A 26,223-nucleotide genomic window follows, 5' to 3' on the forward strand; every position below is an offset into this window, starting at 1 on the left:
GCACTAGAAAAGGTGCCTCTAATAGAGGCACCTTTTCTGGTCAGCTGCAGGCTGCTGTTTCTAGGCTGGGGGGCCTATATCCTCCTCCACTGTGTGAGTTCTCTGGTGTGTAACAAGATTACATTTGTGGTTAAAACATTTCCCACGTGCTGAACAGGAAAAAGGCTTCTCCCCTGTGTGAGTTCTCTGGTGCGTAACAAGAATAAATTTATCGTTAAAATATTTCCCACATTCTGAACAGGAAAAATGCTTCACTCCTGTGCGACTTCTCTGGTGCGTAAACAAATTTGTTTTATGACAAAAACACTTCCCACATTCTGAACAGGAAAAAGGCTTCTCCCCTGTGTGGGTTCTCTGGTGCGCAACAAAATCTGATTTATGCCTAAGACATTTCTCACAGTCTGAACAGGAAAATGGCTTCTCCCCTGTGTGAGTTCTCTGGTGTGTAATAAGACTACGTTTGTGGTTAAAACATTTCCCACATTCTGAACAGGAAAAAGGCTTCTCCCTTGTGTGGGTTCTTTGGTTTATGGTATTTCTATATACTGAATGTGAAAATGACTTATTTTCTTTAGAAGCAGATTGTGTTTTAATGCTTATTTTGTGACTTTCATTTTCCTTTGTAGTCAGTAATAAATCAGAAGACAGGACCTGTTTCAAAGGATCAGATGACAGATCTTTGCTGTGAAGGGATCTCCGGGTACAGTCATCTGCTAAGAAAAAAACAATTATTTTTGAATAAAATATCCTTGAATTTTATATTTTTGAACATTTTGACTTAAACTGTCCATAAAAATGGCAAGCTATGTAAGAAACTGTGATTATTTACCAAGACAATGACAGTTCACAGTCTAATAGAAATCCCACAACAGTCACAAAAATAACTTGAATCTGACAAAAGTAATAATAAATTTATGAAAATGAACAAATGAACGTCAGGCATTGCTTTTCAACCATGCTTCCACAGAATTAAAAAAGAATAAAACTCATGAAATAGGCCTGGACAGAAATGATGGTACCCCTGAAAATGTGACAAAAGGGACATGTTAAATCAAGGTGTGTCCACTAATTAGTATCACAGGCATCTACAATCTTTTTTTATTTAGTGTTACTAATGTTAGAGTCAAGTTATTTCTGTGACCATTGTGTGTTTTTCTGTCATCAAACGAGGGGTACCAACAATTTTGACCACATGTGTATAGATTATAACCCTCAGTGAATTAATTTATAAAATGGAATCACTTTATGAGGATTTCGACTATTCTGGTTTTCTGTCATTTAGTTATATTAGGGCTAGGGCTGATTGAATAGCTTTTGCATAACTCCTTATCCTAATAGCTATAGCACTTACCGAATAGTTGCCTTGGGAACCTTGTTACATGGAGTGCTCCCGATAATCATCTGTTCAGGGCTGCAGCTGCCTGTGTTGTGGCTGTGTGACAGTGACAACACATACATGCAGAGCCTTGCCTGTTTTTGGGCTATTCATGCATGTGTTGTGACTGTCACACAGCCACGACACATGCAGCAGCGCCACCGAACAGTTCATTATTAGGAGCGCTACAGGTATCCAGGCTACCAAGGCAGCTATTCGGGAAGCACTATAGCTATTCGGATAAGCACTTATCCGAAGCTATTCGATCAACCCTAGTTAGGGCTTCTGCATATGGTGTGTCGAATCTCCTCTGGGATCTGTTCCTGCTGTCCAAGTGGAGTAATCTGCTCCCTACTTCAGCCATTTGGAAAGTACCACACCCTACTAAAGCTCAAAGCATATGACCGGAATCTGCCAGAAACAGCGTTGTTCTCCTCTGGTTCAGTCCTCTGTGCTCACCTTGTGGCTTGCGTATTTGCTTACTGTTGTGAACATGGCCCGTTTACTGACTACTCGTGTCTTCTGATTCTGTCCTTCTGGTTCTGAACCAGCTACCTGACTATTCTTCTTGCCATCTAATACCACAGAATAGCAGGTAACACCATGGACCAAGCCTAGGGGTCCCAGTGTAAGTCCAGATACATGCAAGGGTGTTAAAGGGCGATGAGCAAGGCAATCCTTGGGATATGGAAAGCAAAGAAGATAGTGCCAAGCATGTCCATGGTGGATATCTTTTGAGCTGCCAGGTGACCCAATACATTGTGTCTGCAATCTAGTCTAGCTAGATCTACATTCATATAGCTGCATGGCGCTCCTTCCCTTCTGAACACTGCCATGTGCCCAGACAGTACAATTGTATGTAGGGTATTGTGCAAAGTTGGAAAATAATTTGTAGAGCTCCATTTGTTTTCTATTATCCTTTGTGAATAATTTCAAAGTTATCACTACATAATGTGACAGATGTCAAATATGAAAAATGGGGCCTGATTAGGAACACAAAACTGGCTGTGGGAAGAGGTAAAATTAGAGTATTTTTGACACTGACTACTGTAATCAAAAACTGTGACTATAGACAATAACACATTTACTGAAATGATCAACCTCAACAGTCTTCATCAGTAATAAATGAGTAGCTAGTGGCGAAAACTCTCTTGTGTAATTAGAGTATGGGGCTCGGTGGCTTCACAATCTGAACTATCGTAAGGTCCAATATTTTCTGTCAGATGAGTATCAAGAAGAAATATTACACATTTAAAAAGAACTGTGTATAATAGTGCAGAGCTGAGGTGTCTTAAAGGGAACCTGTCAGCAGGTTTGGGCACAGTAACCTACAGACACTCAGGTTGGTGCCGTTATACTGATTACATGGATACCTGGTGACGAAATCCGTCTTGTGGTTGTTGTTTAATCTGTATTTGTAGCTTTCAGTTAATGAGATTCTCGTGCTCTGGAGTGGGGCTGTTGGCGTGACTGTGGGCGGGGCTTTATGTGGTGCCCTGATTACATATGCATCTGTATTGGCTTATGACAGGTCACTGACCCCTCAGTGACCTGCCCCCCATTTTTACATAATGCATATAATAGGGTTGATATTATTGTTGATTATGCCTATAATATCCCTCCTTATGTACCTGTGTGCAATGTTTTTTCTCACGTTTAATGTATTTGTTCATATTTGCCCCCTTTTCATATGTAAAGTGCTATGGAATAAATGGCACTATAAAAATATATAATAATAATAATAAATAATATTGTATGGCTTAGAAAATAAATTACATCCAGCAAAATGTCACCGGCGATAGCGGCGCCTGTGCAGTAGCATCTATAAGTAAGAAATAGATGCAACTGGCAAGCGCCGTCGGTGTCATTTTGTTGTATGTTACAAAAATAGAGATTTTTGTGTTACTCACCGTAAAATCCTTTTCTCCGAGACGCTCATTGGGTGACACAGGACTGTGGGTGTATGCAGGGCCGCCATCAGGGCATGACAGGCATTACACCTGTATGGGGCCCGGTGATGAAAAAGGGGGGCCCGAGCACGCTGGCAGCCCGGTCCGCGCTCCGCTCGGGCCCCCCTAACATTTTATTCAGGCTGCGCCGCCGCGCCGGCGTCACCGTTACCCTGTTTGCAGCGGCGCAGCGCAGCAGCCTAAATGAGCGCTGTAGCTTTAAGGCCCGGTGCATCATGGGCCAGTGACGTCACATGCTGCCCTGCTCCACTTCCTCTTTCCGGAGGAGAGCAGCATGCGGTGTGCCACGTGGGTGGCTGCGGACGGCGGAGGACCGGGAGGAGCAGACGGCAGAGGATCGGGAGGAGCAGACGGCGGAGGATCGGGAGGAGCAGCAGATGGCGGAGGACCGGGAGGAGCAGAGAAAGTTGGCAGCGGGGGACCACCGGACGACGAGGGACCGGACGAGGTGACGGGGGAGTGGGGACACTGGCAGGACATGCAGGCTGCTGCAGCAGCTCTGCAGACCGGAGGAGCAGGTGGAGGCGGCGGGCCAGCAGGGTAAGTACCGGTCTGTCCGGATTCAAACAGGGCCCGGGGGGGGTGGGGGGCTTTGTTTGCTGGCTGCACGCACCTCGGCACCTGCACGGATTCAAACAGGGCCCGGTGGGGGGGATTTGTTTGCTGCCTGCACGGATTTCAACATGGCCCAGGGCTGGGGGGCTTTGTTTGCTGGCTGCACGCACCTGCACGGATTCAAACAGGGCCCGGTGGGGGAGTTTGTTTGCTGCCTGCACGGATTTCAACATGGCCCAGGGCTGGGGGGCTTTGTTTGCTGGCTGCACGCACCTGCACGGATTCAAACAGGGCCCGGTGGGGAGCTTTGTTTGCTGGCTGCATGCACCTGCATGGATTCAAACAGGGCCCGGAGCCTGTGGGGGGGTTTGTTTGCTGCCTGCACGGATTTCAACAGGGCCCAGGGCTGAAGGGCTTTGTTTGCTGGCTGCACGCACCTGCACGGATTCAAACAGGGCCCGGGGCCCGTGGGGGGGTTTGTTTGCTGCCTGCACGGATTTCAACAGGGCCCAGGGCTGGGGGGCTTTGTTTGCTGGCTGCACACACCTGCACAGATTCAAACAGGGCCCAGGGGTGGGGGGCTTTGTTTGGCTGCACGCACCTGCACGGATTCAAACAGGGAGAGTTTTGGAATTAGTACTGCTATAAAAGTCAGTAAAATAAATAAATGGGGGGTGATCACTCCTTTACTCTTGACTCCTTTTTAATTTCTTATATATATATATATATATATATATATATATATATATATATATATATATATATTTGAAAAAATTAGAACAGCATCATATTACCACACTTGCAGTGCAAAGCTTCCCAAGCCAGTATTCCAATGGCTCCAATAATATGAGAAAAAAAGGAAAACAGCACAAAAAGTAACAAAAAAAGTGGGTCTTTAATGCCTGGATGGCGTGGCGACGTTTCGGATTTTCCAATCCTTTTTCAAGCCAAAAAAAGGAAAATTGGAAAATCCGAAACGTCGCCACGCCATCCAGGCATTAAAGACCCACTTTTTTTGTTACTTTTTGTGCTGTTTTCCTTTTTTTCTCATATATATATATATATATATATATATATATATATATATATATATATATATATATATATAAATGTCTAAGGGTTTTTCTGTCTGTCTGTCTGTCTGTCCTGGAAATCCCGCGTCCTGATTGGTCGAGGCCGCCAGGCCTCGACCAATCAGCGACGGGCACAGTATCGACGTAGATGTCATAATGGTTGCCATGGCGACGATGATGTCATAAAGGTTGCCTCGACCAATCATCGACGGGCACAGTCTGCCGCGAATTCTGGAATCATCATTGTCCATATACTACGGAGACATGCATATTCTAGAATACCCGATGCATTAGAATCGGGCCACAGTCTAGTATATACATAATTGTCTAAGGGGTACTTCCGTCTGTCTGTCTGTCCTTCTGTCACGGTTATTCGTTCGCTGATTGGTCTCGGCAGCTGCCTGTCATGGCTGCCGCGACCAATCAGAGACGGCCACAGTCCGATTAGTCCCTCCCCTACTCCCCTGCACTCACTGCCCGGCGCCCACTCCGTAATCCCCTCCACTCACCGCTCACACAGGGTTAATGGCAGAGGTAACGGCCCGCGGTGTAACGCACTCCGTTACCGCTGCTATTAACCCTGTGTGTCCCCAACTATTTACTATTGATGCTGCCTAGGCAGCATCAATAGTAAAAAATATGTCATGTTAAAAATAATAATAATAAAAAACCTGCTATACTCACCCTCCGCCACCTTTCTCGCTCCTCGCCACGCTCCCGGGACCGCTCCATTGCAAGCGGCAGCTTCCGGTCCCGTCCCAGGTCTGGTGTGCGACAAGGACCTGCCGCGACGTCACGGTCATGTGACCGCGACGTCATCATAGGTCCTGCTCACTCCAGCCCTGGGACCGCAAGCTGCCGCTTGCAATGGAGCAATCCAGGGATCGTAGCGAGGAGCGGGAAAGGCGGCGGATGGTAAGTATAGCACGACTTCAACGGGCTATAGGTGAGTATATGTTTTTGTTTTTTTTTTAAGTCTCTATACTACGTGGCTCTGTGCTGGGCAATATACTACGTGGCTCTGCTATATACTATGTGGCTGGGCAATATACTACGTGGCTGGACAATATAGTACGTGGCTGGACAATATACTACGTGGCTGGGTAATATACTACGTGGCTGGGCAATACACTATGTGGCTGGGCAATATGCTACGTCACTAGACAATATACTATGTAACTGGGCTATATACTACGTGGCTAGGCAATATACTACGTGGCTGGGCAATATACTACGTGGATGGGCAATATACTACGTGGCTTGGCAATACACTAGCACGACTTCAACAGGCTATAGGTGAGTATATGTTTATTTTTTTTTAAAGTCTCTATACTACGTGGCTCTGTGCTGGGCAATATACTACGTGGCTCTGCTATATACTATGTGGCTGGGCAATATACTACGTGACTGGGCAATATACTCCGTCGCTGGGTAATATACTACGTGGCTGGACAATATACTACGTGGCTGGACAATATACTACGTGGCTTGACAATATACTACGTGGCTTGACAATATACTACGTGGCTTGGCAATATACTATGTGGCTGGGCAATATACTACGTGGCTGGGCAATATACTACGTCACTAGACAATATACTACGTCACTGGGCAATATACTACGTCGCTGGGCAATATACTACGTCGCTGGGCAATATACTACGTGACTGGGCAATATACTACGTGGCTGGACAATATACTACGTGGCTTGACAATATACTACGTGGCTTGGCAATATACTACGTGGCTGGGCAATATACTACATGGCTGGGCAATATACTACGTAACTGGGCAATATACAGGTCCTTCTCAAAAAATTAGCATATAGTGTTAAATTTCATTATTTACCATAATGTAATGATTACAATTAAACTTTCATATATTATAGATTCATTATCCACCAACTGAAATTTGTCAGGTCTTTTATTGTTTTAATACTGATGATTTTGGCATACAACTCCTGATAACCCAAAAAACCTGTCTCAATAAATTAGCATATTTCACCCGTCCAATCAAATAAAAGTGTTTTTTAATAACAAACAAAAAAACCATCAAATAATAATGTTCAGTTATGCACTCAATACTTGGTCGGGAATCCTTTGGCAGAAATGACTGCTTCAATGCGGCGTGGCATGGAGGCAATCAGCCTGTGACACTGCTGAGATGTTATGGAGGCCCAGGATGCTTCAATAGCGGCCTTAAGCTCATCCAGAGTGTTGGGTCTTGCGTCTCTCAACTTTCTCTTCACAATATCCCACAGATTCTCTATGGGGTTCAGGTCAGGAGAGTTGGCAGGCCAATTGAGCACAGTAATACCATGGTCAGTAAACCATTTACCAGTGGTTTTGGCACTGTGAGCAGGGGCCAGGTCGTGCTGAAAAATGAAATCTTCATCTCCATAAAGCATTTCAGCCGATGGAAGCATGAAGTGCTCCAAAATCTCCTGATAGCTAGCTGCATTGACCCTGCTCTTGATGAAACACAGTGGACCAACACCAGCAGCTGACATGGCACCCCACACCATCACTGACTGTGGGTACTTGACACTGGACTTCAGGCATTTTGGCATTTCCTTCTCCCCAGTCTTCCTCCAGACTCTGGCACCTTGATTTCCGAATGAGATGCAAAATTTGCTTTCATCAGAAAAAAGTACTTGGGACCACTTAGCAACAGTCCAGTGCTGCTTCTCTGTAGCCCAGGTCAGGCGCTTCTGCCGCTGTTTATGGTTCAAAAGTGGCTTTACCTGGGGAATGCGGCACCTGTAGCTCATTTCCTGCACACGCCTGTGCACGGTGGCTCTGGATGTTTCCACACCAGACTCAGTCCACTGCTTCCTCAGGTTCCCCAAGGTCTGGAATCGGTCCTTCTCCACAATCTTCCTCAGGGTCCGGTCACCTCTTCTCGTTGTACAGCGTTTTCTGCCACATTGTTTCCTTCCAACAGACTTACCATTGAGGTGCCTTGATACAGCACTCTGGGAACAGCCTATTTGTTGAGAAATTTCTTTCTGGGTCTTACCCTCTTGCTTGAGGGTGTCAATGATGGCCTTCTTGACATCTGTCAGGTCGCTAGTCTTACCCATGATGGGGGTTTTGAGTAATGAACCAGGCAGGGAGTTTTTAAAAGCCTCAGGTATCTTTTGCATGTGTTTAGAGTTAATTAGTTGATTCAGAAGATTAGGGTAATAGGTCGTTTAGAGAACCTTTTCTTGATATGCTAATTTATTGAGACAGGTTTTTTGGGTTATCAGGAGTTGTAGGCCAAAATCATCAGTATTAAAACAATAAAAGACCTGACAAATTTCAGTTGGTGGATAATGAATCTATAATATATGAAAGTTTAATTGTAATCATTACATTATGGTAAATAATGAAATTTAACACTATATGCTAATTTTTTGAGAAGGACCTGTACTACATAACTGGGCAATATACTACGTAACTGGGCAATATACTACGTGACTGGGCAATATACTACGTCGCTGGGCAATATACTACGTGACTGGGCCATATACTACGTGACTGGGCCATATACTACGTGGCTGGCAATATACTACGTGGCTGGGCAATATACTACGTCGCTGGGCAATATACTACGTGACTGGGCCATATACTACGTGGCTGGCAATATACTACGTAACTGGGCAATATACTACGTGACTGGGCAATATACTACGTGGCTGGGCAATATACTACGTGGCTGGGCAATATACTACGTGGACATGCATATTCTAGAATACCCGATGCGTTAGAATCGGGCCACCATCTAGTATATTATAATCAGTTAAGTTTAGAGGTGTATTTTATTTCTATAATTTCTAGTAAATTTTTGTTAGTGTATAACCAGTGATTATATATGCAATAATATACACCTTCCATTTATTTATTTATTTGGTTTGCAGGCTGAGGCGGCAGAGGTGGGCAGGCTGAGATGACCATTATTCTTGACTGGGTAGTGGGAGCGGTGGCAACTTCAGCTGTGTGAGTAAATAACAAGTCCATGTATTCGTTTGTCCACCATATCAGTACGGGATTGTGTGATAGTCATACCTTCCCCCTTACCTTCCTCCTCCTCAACAGCAATGTGTAAGCTACTGGATGATCCTGACCTGCTGCAAAACCAAATGCCCAATTTATATCATCAGGCAGCAGCTCAGGATAATCCAGTAACTTATAAGTTTTGGTTGTGGTTTGGAAGGGGGGTGAGAAATTATTGTTGCAAGTGGGTACATATGATCAAGAAACATCTTTATTATTATGATGGCAGTTTAATTTTTGAAATGGGGCTATCGGTCTGTGCTAGCACAGCAGTGCATGGACTGGGCGCCGATCTCCTGACCAGCATCCTTATTCATACATGCTGTAAGGCTGCTGAGTACAGGTCAGGAGACACACGGCTGGTCCCTGCACCATGCTTGATATATTTATCAAGTTAACAAGAAAAAATATTATCAGCTCACCGTCCTTGTTTCACTCCAAGAGTCCTTCTGTCAGCCAGCGTCGCGGCTCAGCAGCCACAGCAACGAAATCCAGAAAAGTTTGTGTGACCCGGCGATTAAGAATCCGCTGCACCTTCAGAGGTCTTGTATTATAAAATTTGCGTGTTATTGAAGAATAATTAAAAAATGTAAAAGAGCAGTTACATCATCAAGGTCAATGATTAAGGCCTTGTCACAGGCCGAAACATGTTGGTTCTAGATGTCCACTGGCTGATTTGACTGCATGTAACTGTGCTCTTTTATATTTTTTTTATTCTTCGATAAAATTGATGTTTTATAATACAAGACCTCTGAAGGTGCAGCGGATTCTTTATAGCCGGGTCACACAAACGTTTCTGGATATTCAACAACGGTTCATGCACTCTGATTCTGGCTGTGAGTCCGCATTTCACACCCTTGCAGCCACGTGACTGCCGTTCTCAACTCTTGACAATGGCAAATCCCCTCACAGCGCACAGTGTGTCCGCTGTGAGGATTTGCAGGTCTGCAGTCACATAGTGACTGCGGGCTTGTGAATTTAGACCGAACAACCCCTTTAAGGCTCATTCAGCAGTGATTTACTCCCTGTGATCCAGAGCTCCATTCTGGTCGCTGCAGGATCACGTTTCTCAGCCACACACAGCAGCGACCAGCCTCGGAGCTCTGAGCACAGTCACTAATCACTGCTTGTACAGGGCAGCCCACAATACTTAAAATCTAGAGGGAAAACATGAAGGTGGCAAGGTGAACGTAAATGATTGGCTCCGCTGTGAAGCTGAATGGAATGCCTTTTTTTGAACAGTCACTCTATGCTGACAGCCTCATTAAACCTAACTTCCCTCTCATACTGACCGTCCGACATGTTAATCAATTTTCAGCACCACTCTGGTATTTCGGTGCCATCTTGTAAGTGCAGGTTCTGACTGGCTGGAAGTCAGAAGCTATGTCATAAGTAGAGTTGAGCGAATTTCTTCGTGGCCTTGCTTATTCGGCAAGCTGTAGCGCTTACCAATTAAGCTATAGCAGTAACCCAGATAACGGGAGCGCTCCCGATGATCAGATGTTTGGCGCTGCAGTGTCGCGGCTGTGTGACAGTCACAACACATGCATGAACAGCCTGAGTGTTGGGCTCCATGCATGTGCTGTGACGATGACACAGCCGTGACACATGCAGCTGTAGTGCTCCAGTCCATGTATCCGGGTTGCCGCTGTAGCTTATTCGGTAAGCACTATAGTTTGAAGAATAAGTGGGGACCTGAACAAATTCACTCATCTCTAGTCATAAGCTCTCAATGCAAGTATATGAGAGCCTCAACGATGTTCTCATAGATTTGATCTGGTCCAATAGAGATTAATTACTTGAACATTTACCCTCTCCTTGTCATGTGACTATTCTATTAGAAATTATCAGTTATACAGTTATAGAGGTTCTCTGGTGAAAAAAGGAATCGCCTAAGGACATGTTCTGTATTTGGGCAGTATTTTACATCTGCATTTATCACCAACTCCTGACTTTGGCTTATAAATACTGAACTGGTGACGTGTTTCTATTATACTTTTCCTCTGTACCACTTTTGATTTTGGCTTACAAAGAAGTGATGTAAAATACTGAACATGTGAACTTGGCCTAAGGATAAGTGATAACTTATTGCTGGGGGGGGGGGGTGACTCAACTTAAGCGAGGCAGTCTTGGGTGAGTTGTCACTTCTGCTCACTCTGCAACCCTACACACAGTTTGCCCCTTGTTCTGTGTAAGTGGCGCTTACCACTTACTTCTGGCCACAGGCCTTTGCTGACTCCAGGAATCCCTCTCCTGGAGCCAGGGCAGCAATCTATCCAGGTGAATGATCATTTTGACAGTCCAAAATAAACGGTCTGCAAAGCGTTTCTTTTGTTTTGCCTGTCAAAATGACTGCACTTCATAGCGTAATTAAACAGCAGCACTTCCGCTTGTTCTTGTAACCGTTGAGTCAATGGTGACAAAAAACAAAGCTTCTATTTTAGACTGTTATTTAAATCTTATTTGACATCCCCGAACCAGTATGATAATGTAGTGTTGCAATTAATTCTGATTTGGCATTCTTACATGTAGGTAATCCTCGTTTACAAATTACCTTGTACGCTGTAATGGTTTGTACTTAGACCAAGAAAGATGTACAAACATAAATCAGGCTCTCAAAAACGAAAAGAGAAAAGGGATCGTGATGAAGAGGAGGAAAGGCTTAAAAAGAAAAGCATTTTATCTCATTACTTTAAAAAGCCACAAAGCACCAAGGGAGGTGATGATGACACTGGTGAACCGGCTGCCTCGTCAAGCTTTTCTTCAGTAATGCAAGAAGAGGCTCCAACTATGCCAACTGATGTGGAAACAGAAGAATCTGCAGAAACACGGTCCACAACCATTTCACTTTCTCCCAGTCCTTCTCACAAAATGCTCTCTTCCACTGTTTGTGTACAGATGGAAGAAGAGGAAATGGCTTCATGTTCAAGTTCCATTATTGAACATGTGTATGAAGAACCATCTTGCAGCCAGAGTGCAGAGACTCTTTCTCCAGAGAAGTGCACTCTGATAACAGAAGACGAAGGGGAAGACGGAGGCGAAGACAAAATTAATTGGAAAGACCCAGCAATGTGGCCAGATGACATCAAGGATAACGAACGGGAGAAGATCGTTCTTTCAGGGCTTTCTAATGAAGAAGAATTGAAGCAGATGGTACAATCTTTGCCTAAGGATGTTGATGACCGTTCCTTTAGTGACTTTCTCCTATATGCAAAGTCATCTAATGGCCGTGAAAAATTTATAAGGGATTGGTTAAGATGGAGCCCAAGTAAGACGGTAATGTATTGTATAACATGTATGGCATTTTCAGATGATAAAAGAAGCATCCTTTGCCGGAAAGAAGGTTTTAATCCTATGGTTTCCAAATGGCATCGTCTGTACCTCAAGCTAACAGAGCATGAACATAGTGCACTGCACAGGAAGCACTACTGGAGTTGGAGAACACGCCAAAAGGCCCAAGTTGGCCATGGTGTTGACTTCAAGATGCAAAGAAGTTTTGCAAAGGAAGCAGAGAGGCTTGTGGCTCTTCTAGAAAGACTTTTGGATGTGTCACTGCATTTAGCTTCACGCAACATGGCTTTCAGGGGAACATCACAGAGAATTGGAGACCTACATAATGGCAATTTTCTAGGAACACTGGAAATCTTGTCAAGATATGACAGTGTTCTAAAGTGCACCTAGAAAAGGTCAAGATTAGTCAAGAAAAGGGGAAAAAAATGCCAGCTCATTATCTATCTTGGGCAACACAAAACGAATTTATAAATATTTGTGGAAAACATGTCCTGGAAAGACATGTTTCAGAAAGGAAAGAAGCTATTTATTTTTCTGTTATTTGTGATGCTACTCCAGATGTCTCACACACTGAACAGAATGTAATAGTTTTAAGGTATGTATCCAGAGACCCCCAAACAGGAATTTGGCATGTGCAAGAAAGGTTTTTGGAATTTTTTTATTTTTTTTCAGAAGACTGGAGAACAAATTGCAGACATGATTATATCAAGACTGCATGAGCATGCCATTGACCTTAAAGACTGCAGAGGCCAGGGATATGATAATGGGGCAAACATGTCTGGTAGGATTAAAGGTGTGAGGGCTAAAATTCTAGAGAAATTTCCAAGAGCTCTCTCTTCTCCTTGTGCTGCCCATTCTTTAAACCTCGTGGGTGTTCATGCTGCTGCAAGCTGCCCTGAAATGAAGACTTTTTTTTGGAAGTGTAAACCGGCTATACATTCTGTTTAGCAACAGCCCTGAGAGATGGAACACCTTGCTTGAAGTAGTTGGAAGGTCTTTGCATGGTCTAAGTGACACCCGGTGGAGCTCAAGAATAGAGGCTGTACGTCCCATTGCTCAAAGGCTACCAAGTATTTTGAAGGCTCTTCATCAAGTTATTTCTTCCGGAAAGCTCACAAATGATGCACATTCAGAAGCTGAAGGTCTCTGACTATTTTTCATGTTTCAGGGCAGTGGTTTTGGCTACATTTTGGGTAAAAGTTCTAACCAGTTTTGAGGAGAGAAACAAAATGCTACAGTCTAGATCTGTCTCCTTGGAAGTTGGAGCTGCCAACATTAAAGCTCTCTCTGAAGAAATGAAATTACTTAGAGAAAAGTGGCCCACTCTGCTTTCTGAAGCCAGTTTGGTGGCAGATTGCATGAGCATTCTGAAGGATCTATTGAATGCTCAACAATTGCGCCAAAGAAGATCAAAGCATCATGAAGCTGCAAGTCCTGAAGAGCACTTCAAAGTAAATGTCTTTCTTGTGGAAATGGACACTATAATATCGGATCTTCACCAGTGCTTCAGATCGATGGAAGATATCTGCAAGTTGTTTGCTCCAATTCTTAAGATGATGACAATTAGTGAAGAAAATCTAGTGGCATCCACTGAAGAATTGATAGCTGCATACCCTGAAGATTTTAACATCATCGCTACTCTCTGAGCTGCAACATCTTCGGAAAGTTTATGAAGCTACATTTACAGACAACATGGGTCCGCTGGATTTGCTAAATGCCATCTACAAATTTGAGCTGCAAGGAATATTTGGAGAGGAGTGTATTGCTCTCAGAATTTTCATCACTCTACCACTTTCAGTCGCAGAAGGAGAGAGAGCATTTAGCAAACTCTCATTGGTCAAGAACTATCTGCGTTCTACCATGACAGAACAACGATTGAACAGCCTAGCCCTGCTATCAATTGAACATGAGCTTTGCGAAACAAAAGGTAAGACGACAGCCTGTTCCACAAATGTAACCGTAGACAATTTTACATTTGTCTATTATTGCCACATATGTCCCCCTCTATTATGGATGAGTGGCCTTGCCTGACTGTGGGTTTACTGACCCAATGTCATAAACATTAGAGAAATGTTACATATCAGTTAATGTTTCAGTTATGGGATTTTCACCTATCTGTACTCCAGATTTGAATGGCCCTTTAATATTAGGCCTCAGTTATTGGCACAGTGTTTGTTTTTCTTATATTTATAATTATGTCCCTTTTTAAGATTGGGGCTCAGTTCTTAACTTACTGTGCACTGTTGTTTTTGTACATACGTATTTATTATTATGGTTCAGTTCCATAGATTGCATGCAATACTCTGTTTTTGATTGTTTTTCTGACCTCACAAAATCACCTTATCTTCGTTGTACTGATTGGTTATATGTGTTTGTTTTCTTTGTTTGTTTCTTGTTTTATTTGCACTTAAATTTAGCACTTAATTCATAATTGACCAAAGGATTTCACTAAATGACTGTTATGAATAATAGATTTCGATAGCAAAATGTTTAGTGGGGAAAGTGTTACGAACCTTTGGTTAAGGGAATTGACCACTCTGGTTATTGTTAACCAATGTGTTTGAGATGACTAAAAGGCACTTAGAGCACATATTCAGCATAGCCTATATTTCGGTCTCCCATTCTTCATATTTGGTGCCAAAATTAAAGAAAGGCCATATTAGTAAGTGCCTTACCTAGAACACTTTTGACAATAATAACCATAAAATGTCCAATCCTTTTATTAATAGTTTAACGTTACGGAATAATTTAAAGTATGTTATTGCTTATATCATAAAATAATTAACAGAAACAGCTTTTATAGTAGGCTGACACGTCTATAAGAGATCCCTTTTCAGCAGGTTCCTCATTATCATCATAAGCAGCAGGATTACAATGACAGATAACAGAATCCACCATTCACAATAGGCAGTGTCATAATTACCTCTTCCCCTTCCTGCACAATTACATATGCATGTCAGTAAACATAAGAACATGTATAGAAAACTCTCCCAAGATGATAGTCCCCTATAATGTCTTAAGATAGAATGAATATATATTCATATTCTATACACGTGCATATGTCCTATGTCCATATCTCAAAAGAGGCGATAGAGCAGCTTCCATAAATGTCAAGAATACAATAATCTGCAATCAGAAATACATATATATACAGTGGGGCAAAAAAGTATTTAGTCAGTCAGCAATAGTGCAAGTTCCACCACTTAAAAAGATGAGAGGCGTCTGTAATTTACATCATAGGTAGACCTCAACTATGGGAGACAAACTGAGAAACAAAAATCCAGAAAATCACATTGTCTGTTTTTTTTATCATTTTATTTGCATATTATGGTGGAAAATAAGTATTTGGTCAGAAACAAACAATCAAGATTTCTGGCTCTCACAGACCTGTAACTTCTTCTTTAAGAGTCTCCTCTTTCCTCCACTCATTACCTGTAGTAATGGCACCTGTTTAAACTTGTTATCAGTATAAAAAGACACCTGTGCACACCCTCAAACAGTCTGACTCCAAACTCCACTATGGTGAAGACCAAAGAGCTGTCAAAGGACACCAGAAACAAAATTGTAGCCCTGCACCAGGCTGGGAAGACTGAATCTGCAATAGCCAACCAGCTTGGAATGAAGAAATCAACAGTGGGAGCAATAATTAGAAAATGGAAGACATTCAAGACAACTGATAATCTCCCTCGATCTGGGGCTCCACGCAAAATCCCACCCCGTGGGGTCAGAATGATCACAAGAACGGTGAGCAAAAATCCCAGAACCACGCGGGGGGACCTAGTGAATGAACTGCAGAGAGCTGGGACCAATGTAACAAGGCCTACCATAAGTAACACACTACGCCACCATGGACTCAGATCCTGCAGTGCCAGACGTGTCCCACTGCTTAAGCCAGTACATGTCCGGGCCCGTCTGAAGTTTGCTAGAGAGCATTTGGATGATCCAGAGGAGTTTTGGGAGAATGTCCTATGGTCTGATGAAACCAAACTGGAACTGTTTGGTAGAAACACAACTTGTCGTGTTTGGAGGAAAAAGAATACTGAGTTGCATCCATCAAACACCATACCTACTGTAAAGCATGGTGGTGGAAACATCATGCTTTGGGGCTGTTTCTCTGCAAAGGGGCCAGGACGACTGATCCGGGTACATGAAAGAATGAATGGGGCCATGTATCGTGAGATTTTGAGTGCAAACCTCCTTCCATCAGCAAGGGCATTGAAGATGATACGTGGCTGGGTCTTTCAACATGACAATGATCCAAAGCACACCGCCAGGGCAAAGAAGGAGTGGCTTCGTAAGAAGCATTTCAAGGTCCTGGAGTGGCCTAGCCAGTCTCCAGATCTCAACCCTATAGAAAACCTTTGGAGGGAGTTGAAAGTCCGTGTTGCCAAGCGAAAAGCCAAAAACATCACTGCTCTAGAGGAGATCTGCATGGAGGAATGGGCCAACATACCAACAACAGTGTGTGGCAACCTTGTGAAGACTTACAGAAAACGTTTGACCTCTGTCATTGCCAACAAAGGATATATTACAAAGTATTGAGATGAAATTTTGTTTCTGACCAAATACTTATTTTCCACCATAATATGCAAATAAAATGATAAAAAAACAGACAATGTGATTTTCTGGATTTTTTTTTTCTCAGTTTGTCTCCCATAGTTGAGGTCTACCTATGATGTAAATTACAGACGCCTCTCATCTTTTTAAGTGGTGGAACTTGCACTATTGCTGAATGACTAAATACTTTTTTGCCCCACTGTATATATATGTATAAAAAATCTTATGTCATATAGTTTAAAAATGTATGTGACACATTCACTTGAAGAAAGATAATTAAAGCGAACCTGTCACCCCCAAAATCGATGGTGAGGTAAGCTCACCGGCATCAGGGGCTTATCTACAGCATTCTGTAATGCTGTAGATAAGCCGCCGATGTTACCTGAAAGAGAAGAAAAAGACGTTAGATTATACTCACCCAGGGGCGGTCCCGCTCCGATGGGAATCTCAGGTCCGGTACAGCACCTCCCATCTTCATTCCATGACGTCCTCTTCTGGTCTTCGCGCCGCTACTCCGGCGCAAGCATACTTTGTCTGCCCTGTTGAGGGCAGAGCGAAGTACTGCAGTGTGCAGGCGCCGGTAAGGTCAGAGAGGCCCGGCGCCTGCGCACTGCAGTACTTTGCTCTGCCCTCAACAGGGCAAGCAAAGTACGCCTGCGCCGAAGTCGCGGCGCGGAGACTAGAAGAGGACGTCATGGAATGAAGATAGGAGGCGCCGGAGCGGACCTGAGATGCCCATTTGACCGCGGACCAGCAGCGGGACCGCCCAGGTGAGTATATTATAACCTCTTTTTTTCCTCTTTCAGGTAACATCGGGGGCTTATCTACAGCATTACAGAATGCTGTAGATAAGCCCCTGATGTCGGTGAGCTTACCACACCATCGATTTTGGGGGTGACAGGTTCCCTTTAAAATATAGCCAAAAATAAATAAATAAATGATAACTGTTTAATAGGTTAGAGTAGAGTAGGGCCCTGCCAATAGAGTCTACCTTGTCGTGGTGGCAGGCTTAAAAAATCTTTTGGTCAAAACAAAAGCTGATGGCTATGTGTGTGATATGGTGTTAATGTGCGATTGGTGAGGACGACGTGGTGCAGAAGTGGAGTGTTTCAAAGAAAGGGCGGAGGGACTGTGGAAAGTTCGCAAGGTGGAGGCGGAGCTAGGGTGGAGGCGGAACTGGGGCGGAGCCTGGGTGGAGTCTGAAGGGGACCCCGAAAATTTTGTCAGTATGGGGCCCCGAAATTCCTAGTGGCAGCCCTGGGTGTATGCTTCTGCCGCCAGGAGGCTGACACTAAGTAGACATAAAAAAAGTTTAGCTCCTCCTCCGTAGTATACACCCTGACACTGGCTACCAGAGAATCCAGTTTGATGCAAAAGCAGTAGGAGAAAAAATAATATAACAGCATAGATACAGAAAACTCATGTCTAGAAAAGTCCTACTGACTGATAACTCCAGATATAACAAAAACAGCCATCAGCTACAAGGGAGGGAGCTGTGTCCCCCAATGAGCGTCTCGGAGAAAAGGATTTTACGGTGAGTAACACAAAAATCCCTATTTCTCCTTCACCTCATTGGGGGACACAGGACTGTGGGATGTCCTAAAGCAGTCCCTGGGTGGGAAATAACTCACCAGAAATAATTATCCAGACAACCGTTGTCTATAAGTGCGTCACTGCTGCTTGAAGAATCCTTCTACCCAGACTTGCATCTGCAGAGATCTGGGAGTGGACATTATAGTGTTTGCAAAGGTATGCAAACTAGACCAGGTTGCAGCTTTGCAAACTTGTTCTACCGAGGCCTGATGCCGAATAGCCCAGGAAGCCCCCACTGCTCTAGTGGAGTGGGCTTTGATTCCAGCCGGAACCATCATGCCCTTGGCGCGATAGGCCTCCTGAATGGCCGCTCGTATCCACCTGGCCAGGGTAGATTTTGAGGCTGCGTAACCCTTCCTGTGACCCTCCGGGAGGACAAACAGAGCATCCATCTGACGAAAAGGAGCTGTTCGGGAAATGTATCTCCTCAATGCTCTCACTAGATCCAACGTATGGAGAGCTTTTTCCACACGGTGCGTAGGCGCCGAAAAAAAGGAGGGAAGAACTATATCCTCATTAATGTGGAATGAAGAAACCACCTTCGGCAAAAAGGATGGTGCTAGTCTAAGCACTACCTTGTCCTGATGGAAACGTAGAAAGGGAGTATGACAGGAGAGGGCCGCCAGCTCTGATACCCGCCTTATGGAAGTTATGGCCACTAAAAATACGACTTTCCAAGAAAGGAATGTCAAGGAAATATCTTGAAGAGGCTCAAAAGGAGCTTCCTGCAATGCCCTTAAGACCAAATTAAGGTCCCAAGCTTCCAAAGGAGTTTTATAAGGAGGGACCTTATGAGCGACTCCCTGAAAAAAAGTTCTGACCTGACTGTTACTAGCAATCCTAAGAAAAAGTACCGATAAGGCCGAAATCTGCCTTTTAAGAGTACTTGGATCAAGCCCTGAATCCAGGCCTGCTTGGAGAAAGGCTAGAATATTTGGGACAGAAAATGCAAAGGAGGTAGCCCGTGCTCTCTAAACCAAGAAAGGAAAACCTTCCAAGTCCGATGGTAAATGCTGGCTGAAACGGCTTTACATGCACTGATCATGGTATTTGCTACCTCTTGGGAGAAACCTGCTTGGGTCAAAACCCAAGATTCAATGGCCAGGCCATCAAACGTAGGACCTCTGAGTTTTGGTGGTAAATCGGCCCTTGAGATAGAAGATCCAGACGGTCGGGGAGCCGCCATGGGACCCCGACGAGAAGCTGTACTAGGTCCGCATACCAGGTTCGCCGCGGCCAATCCGGGGCGATCAGAATAGCAGGCACTCTTTCCAACTTGATCTTCTTGATTACCCTCGGGAGTAGTGCCAGAGGAGGGAACAGATAAGAGAGATGAAACTGGTTCCAAGTCAGCACTAGCGCATCCGCAGCGATTGCCTGTGGATCTCGGTACCGGGAGACAAAACTGGGTACCTTGGCATTCCTCCTGGATGCCATTAGATCCACGTCCGGAGTCCCCCATAGTTGGCATATCTGCTGAAATACCTCGGGATGGAGAGACCATTCCCCGGACGCTAGACCCTGATGGCTGAGGAAATCTGCCACCCAGTTCTCTTCGCAAGGAATGTGGACTGCTGAAATCACCAAGTGATTCCTCTCGGCCCAGATTAGAATATGTTTTACGGTGCCCCCCTGATGATTTATGTAGGCCACGGCTGTGGCATTGTCCGACTGAATTCGGACAGGGCGACCCGCCAGAAGATGGTGGAAATACTGCAAAGCTAGTCGAACTGCCCGAATCTCTAAGAGATTGATGGGGAGATCTGACTCCCAAGAAGACCAACGCCCCTGAGCTGTGTGGTGAAAAAACACTGCTCCCCAACCCAGGCGACTGGCATCTGTTGTAACCACTAGCCAATTGGTTGGGGGAAAGGGCTTCCCCCTGAGTAGGGACGAACTGTTCAACCACCACGAAAGAGCCAGCCTGACCTTGGGAGACAACCAAAATCTGTGGTTGAAGAAGAGTGGATTCCTGTTCCATACTGTTAATATTGCCTGTTGGAGGGGTCGAAGGTGAAGCTGTGCAAACGGTACTGCTTCTATTGTTGCAACCATCCTGCCTAACACCCTCATGCAGGCCCGGATCGTATGAGGGTAAGGTTGCTGGAGGTTTCTCACCTCCCACCGAAGAGTTAGGACCTTGTCCTGGGGAAGGATTGATAGGGCTTGAGAGGTGTCGAAAATCATGCCTAAAAAGGAAATCCTCCGAGATGGTTGCAGGGATAACTTCCTCAAATTTTACTAGCCAACCCAGACGAGGAAGGGTATCTATGGCAATGCTGACATTTTCCCTGCAAGATTGAAAGGTTGGCCCTTTGACCAGAAGATCGTCCAGATATGGCAAGACTACTATGCCTCGGGAGTGCAGAATGGACACTACGGTTGACATGACCTTCGTGAACACCCTGGGGGCGGAAGCCAGCCCGAAGGGTAAAGCCGTGAACTGGAAGTGTAGGTTGTTTAAAGCGAAACGGAGAAATCTTTGATGAGGAGGAAAAATGGGAATATGTAGGTAGGCATCCTGAATGTCTATTGAGGCCAAGAACTCTCCCTTTTCCATTGAGGCAATGACTGACCGGAAAGATTCCATCCGAAAGTGACGAACGCGGACAAACCTGTTTAAGCGTTTTAGATCCAGAATAGGTCTCACTGTTCCATCCTTTTTGTGTACTACAAAAAGATTGGAATAAAATCCCTGAAACCGTTCTTCGCTTGGAACAGGAGAAATTACTCCGCTGAGATGAAGGGACTCTATGGAGTTGTATAGGTCTTGTCGGTGGGCCTCGGACCTGGGAAGACGGGATGGAAAGAACCGGGGAGGAGGCTGACAAACCAGCTCTATCTTGTAACCTGAAGATACGAGTTCTCCCACCCACCGGTCTTGGATTACTTGAAGCCAAACCTGGTGAAACAAAAGTAGACGTCCACCTACTCTGTTGGAGGCACTCCAAGGAGGCTTCCAGTCATTTGGCCGAAAACCTTTGAGTCCTACATCCTCTGGATCTAGTTGACTGGGAACGCATTCTTCCCCCCTGGTTAGCCGAATAGGAGACCCGAATGTCTCGATCCTGATTGGGTCGACCCTGTGCAGCAGAGCCCGATGCTGGAGCCCATCTAGCATTACGAAAGGGTCTGAAATGGGCCTGGAATTGGCGACGAAAAGTGTTGTGTATCCGCTTTTTGGGCTCCCCTGGTGGTTGCTGGTGGTACTGGTGACTTGTTTGCACTTTGCTGCTTCTGTTCACCTGCTTCCATCAGTGTTTGGGAGTTTCCTATTTAGCCTTGCTCTCCAGTCATTTCCTTGCCGGTCATCATTGTAACCAGAGCCTTCGGTTGCATGTTCCTGCTACTAGTCTGCTGATCAGCTAAGTGGACTTTGTCCTTTTGTTTTGTACCTTTTGTCCAGTTTGCAGTTTTTGTAATTCTCTGTAGCTGGAAGCTCTTGCGGGCTGAAATTGCCACTCCTGTGTCATGAGTTGACACAGGAGTCTTAAAGTAATTTCAGGATGGTTTTTGAAAGGGTTTTCAGTTGACCGTGAAGTCCTCTTTTGTATCCTTCTGCTATCTAGTAAGTGGACCTCTCTTTGCTAAATCTACTTTCATACTGTGTATGTCTTTTCCTCTTAATTCACCGTTATTACATGTGGGGGGCTGCTATCATCTTTTGGGGTATTTCCCTAGAGGTAAGCCAGGTCTGTTTCTTCCTCTACCAGGCGTAGTTAGTCCTCCGGCTGGCGCGTGGCATATAGGAAGCCGTAGGTATGCTCCCTGGCTACTGTTAGTTGTGTGGTAGATTTAGCTCACGGTCAACTCGAGTTTCCATCACCCTAGAGCTCGTTCGTTACTTATATGTTTCTTACGTTCCCTTGCCATTGGGAACCATGACAGTATGACCGGCCTGTGTTAAACTTATTGGCAGAAGAAAGGAGAGAAAAAAGAAGTCTGTAATTTTTTTTTTTTTCCCTTTTTCCCCTATGCTTGCTCCATAGTTGGATCAGTTGTATTTCAGCTTTAATTACAGCCTTTGCCTTTCTCTCCTTATAATCCTTGAATGGCTCTGAGCTCACCTGTTTAAAGATGGATCCTCAGAGTTTGGCTGCAGGTTTAAATAATCTTGCTACGAAGGTTCAAAATTTACAAGATTTTGTTATACATGCTCCTATTTCTGAACCTAAAATCCCTACACCAGAGGTGTTTTCCGGAGATAGATCTCGGTTTTTGAATTTCAAATATAATTGTAAATTATTCCTTTCTCTCAGACCTCACTCCTCAGGAGATCCTGTCCAGCAGGTTAAGATTGTAATCTCTTTGCTGCGAGGTGACCCTCAAAATTGGGCATTTTCATTGGCACCAGGGGATCCTGCGATGCTCAATGTGGATGCGTTTTTCCTGGCTTTAGGGTTGCTTTATGAGGAACCTAATTTGGAGATTCAAGCTGAAAAAGCTTTGATAGCCCTATCTCAAGGGCAAGATGAAGCGGAGATATACTGCCAAAAATTTCGTAGGTGGTCTGTGCTTACTCAGTGGAATGAGTGCGCCTTAGCGGCAAATTTCAGAGAGGGCCTTTCTGATGCCGTTAAAGATGTTATGGTCGGGTTCCCTGCGCCTACAGGTCTGAATGAGTCCATGACAATGGCAATTCAGATTGATCGGCGTTTGCGGGAGCGCAAACCCGTGCACCATTTGGCGGTATCTTCTGAAGAGACGCCAGAGAAAATGCAATGTGACAGAGTTATGTCCAGAAGCAAGCGGCAGAATTATAGGCGTAAAAATGGGTTATGCTTCTATTGTGGTGATTCTGCTCATGTTATATCGGCATGCTCTAAGCGTACTAGGAAGGTTGACAAGTCCATTTCAATTGGCACTTTACAGTCCAAATTTATTTTGTCTGTAACCTTGATTTGTTCATTATCAGTTATTACCGTGGATGCCTATGTGGACTCTGGCGCCGCTCTGAGTCTTATGGACTGGTCCTTTGCCAGGCGGTTTGATTTAGAGCCTCTGGAAGTCCCTATACCTCTGAAGGGTATTGATTCTACACCTTTGGCTTGTAATAAACCACAGTTCTGGACGCAAGTGACTATGCGTATGACTCCAGACCATCAGGAGGTGATTCGCTTCCTTGTGTTGTACAATTTACATGATGTTTTGGTGCTTGGATTACCATGGTTACAGTCTCATAACCCAGTCCTTGACTGGAAGGCTATGTCTGTGTTAAGCTGGGGATGTCGGGGGGCTCATGGGGACACTCCTATGGTGTCCATTTCGTCATCTATTCCATCTGAGATTCCGGCATTTTTGTCTGATTATCGTGATATTTTTGAAGAGCCTAAGATTGGTTCACTCCCTCCTCACAGGGATTGTGATTGCGCCATAGATCTGATTCCTGGCAGTAAATTTCCAAAGGGTCGTTTGTTTAACCTATCTGTACCTGAACATGCTGCTATGCGCGAGTATATTAAGGAGTCCCTGGAAAAGGGACATATTCGTCCTTCTTCATCACCTTTAGGAGCCGGTTTTTTCTTTGTCTCTAAAAAGGATGGCTCTCTGAAGCCTTGCATTGATTATCGTCTCTTGAATAAAATTACAGTCAAATATCAGTATCCGTTGCCTTTGCTGACTGATTTGTTTGCTCGCATAAGGGGGGCTAAGTGGTTCTCTAAGATTGATCTTCGTGGGGCGTATAATTTGGTGCGAATTAAGCAGGGGGATGAGTGGAAGACCGCATTTAATACGCCTGAGGGCCATTTTGAGTATTTGGTAATGCCTTTCGGCCTTTCTAATGCACCTTCTGTCTTTCAGTCCTTAATGCATGATATTTTCCGTGAATATTTGGATAAATTTATGATTGTGTACTTGGATGATATTTTGATTTTTTCTGATGACTGGGAGTCTCATGTTCAGCAGGTCAGGAGGGTTTTTCAGGTTTTGCGGGAGAATTCTTTGTGTGTAAAGGGTTCAAAGTGTGTTTTTGGGGTTCAAAAAATTTCATTTTTGGGGTATATTTTTTCCCCTTCTTCTATTGAGATGGACCCTGTCAAGGTTCGGGCTATTTACGACTGGACGCAGCCTACTTCTCTGAAGAGTCTCCAGAAATTCTTGGGCTTTGCTAATTTTTATCGTCGATTTATAGCTGGTTTTTCTGGCGTTGCTAAACCTCTGACGGATTTGACTAAAAAGGGTGCTGATGTTGCCAATTGGTCCCCTGCTGCCGTGGAGGCCTTTCGGGAGCTTAAGCGCCGCTTTTTGTCTGCTCCTGTGTTGCGCCAGCCTGATGTCTCTCTTCCCTTTCAGGTTGAGGTCGATGCTTCCGAGATCGGAGCGGGGGCGGTTTTGTTGCAGAAAAGTTCCGACTGCTCAGTGATGAGACCTTGTGCGTTCTTTTCGCGAAAATTTTCGGCCGCCGAGCGAAACTATGATGTTGGTAATCGGGAGCTTTTGGCCATGAAGTGGGCATTTGAGGAGTGGCGTCATTGGCTTGAGGGTGCCAGACATCAGGTGGTAGTTTTGACTGATCACAAGAATTTAATTTATTTGGAGTTTGCCAGGCGCCTGAATCCTAGACAGGCACGTTGGTCGTTGTTCTTTTCCCGGTTTAATTTTGTGGTCTCGTACTTACCGGGTTCTAGGAATGTGAAAGCAGATGCTCTTTCTAGGAGTTTTGAGCCTGACTCTCCTGGGAATTCTGAACCTGCTGGTGTCCTTAAGGATGGAGTGGTTTTGTCTGCTGTCTCTCCAGATTTGCGACGTGCTTTGCAAGAATTTCAGGCGGATAGACCTGATCGTTGTCCGTCTGGTAGACTGTTTGTTCCTGACGAGTGGACCACTAGAGTCATCTCGGAAGTTCATTCTTCTACTCTGGCAGGTCATCCGGGAATTTTTGGCACCAGAGATTTGGTGGCTAGATCCTTCTGGTGGCCTTCCCTGTCTCGAGATGTGCGTGTTTTTGTGCAGTCTTGCGATGTGTGTGCTCGGGCCAAGCCTTGTTGTTCTAGGGCTAGTGGGTTGTTGTTGCCCTTGCCTATTCCGAAGAGGCCTTGGACGCACATCTCTATGGACTTTATCTCGGATCTCCCTGTTTCTCAGAAGATGTCTGTCATCTGGGTGGTGTGTGACCGTTTTTCTAAAATGGTTCATTTGGTGCCATTGCCTAAGTTGCCTTCCTCATCTGAGTTGGTCCCTCTGTTTTTTCAAAATGTGGTTCGCTTGCATGGTATTCCGGAAAACATCGTTTCTGACAGGGGTACCCAGTTCGTGTCTAGATTTTGGCGGGCAGTCTGTGCCAGGTTGGGCATTGATTTGTCCTTTTCGTCTGCATTCCATCCTCAGACCAATGGCCAGACGGAGCGAACTAATCAAACTTTGGAGACTTATTTGAGGTGTTTTGTGTCTGCGGATCAGGATGATTGGGTTGCCTTTCTGCCGTTGGCGGAGTTTGCTCTTAATAATCGGGCTAGTTCTGCCACTTTGGTTTCTCCTTTCTTTTGCAATTCAGGGTTTCATCCGCGTTTTTCATCTGGTCAGGTTGAATCTTCGGATTGTCCTGGAGTGGATGCGGTGGTGGATCGGTTGCATCGGATTTGGGGACAAGTGGTGGATAATTTGGAATTGTCCCAGGAGAGGACTCAGCAGTTTGCTAACCGTCGTCGTCGTGTTGGTCCCCACCTTCGCGTTGGGGACTTGGTGTGGTTGTCTTCCCGTTTTGTCCCTATGAGGGTTTCTTCTCCCAAATTTAAGCCTCGGTTCATTGGTCCTTATAGGATTTTGGAGAT

The 26,223-nt window shown here is 44.7% G+C and overlaps 1 protein-coding gene across 1 annotated transcript in view; it reads right to left on the reverse strand.

Annotated features, from left to right (window-relative positions):
- LOC143766487 (uncharacterized) overlaps positions 1 to 26,223 on the reverse strand; it is a 416,280-nt gene that overhangs the window by 46,198 nt on the left and 343,859 nt on the right. Inside the window, exon 12 of the mRNA XM_077254203.1 lies at positions 652 to 713. Coding sequence (XP_077110318.1) covers positions 652 to 713 — 62 coding nt within the window. The remainder of the gene's footprint in view (positions 1 to 651; positions 714 to 26,223) is intronic.

The sequence above is a fragment of the Ranitomeya variabilis genome, chromosome 4 (assembly GCF_051348905.1).
Source record: "Ranitomeya variabilis isolate aRanVar5 chromosome 4, aRanVar5.hap1, whole genome shotgun sequence".
Taxonomy (NCBI): domain Eukaryota; kingdom Metazoa; phylum Chordata; class Amphibia; order Anura; family Dendrobatidae; genus Ranitomeya; species Ranitomeya variabilis.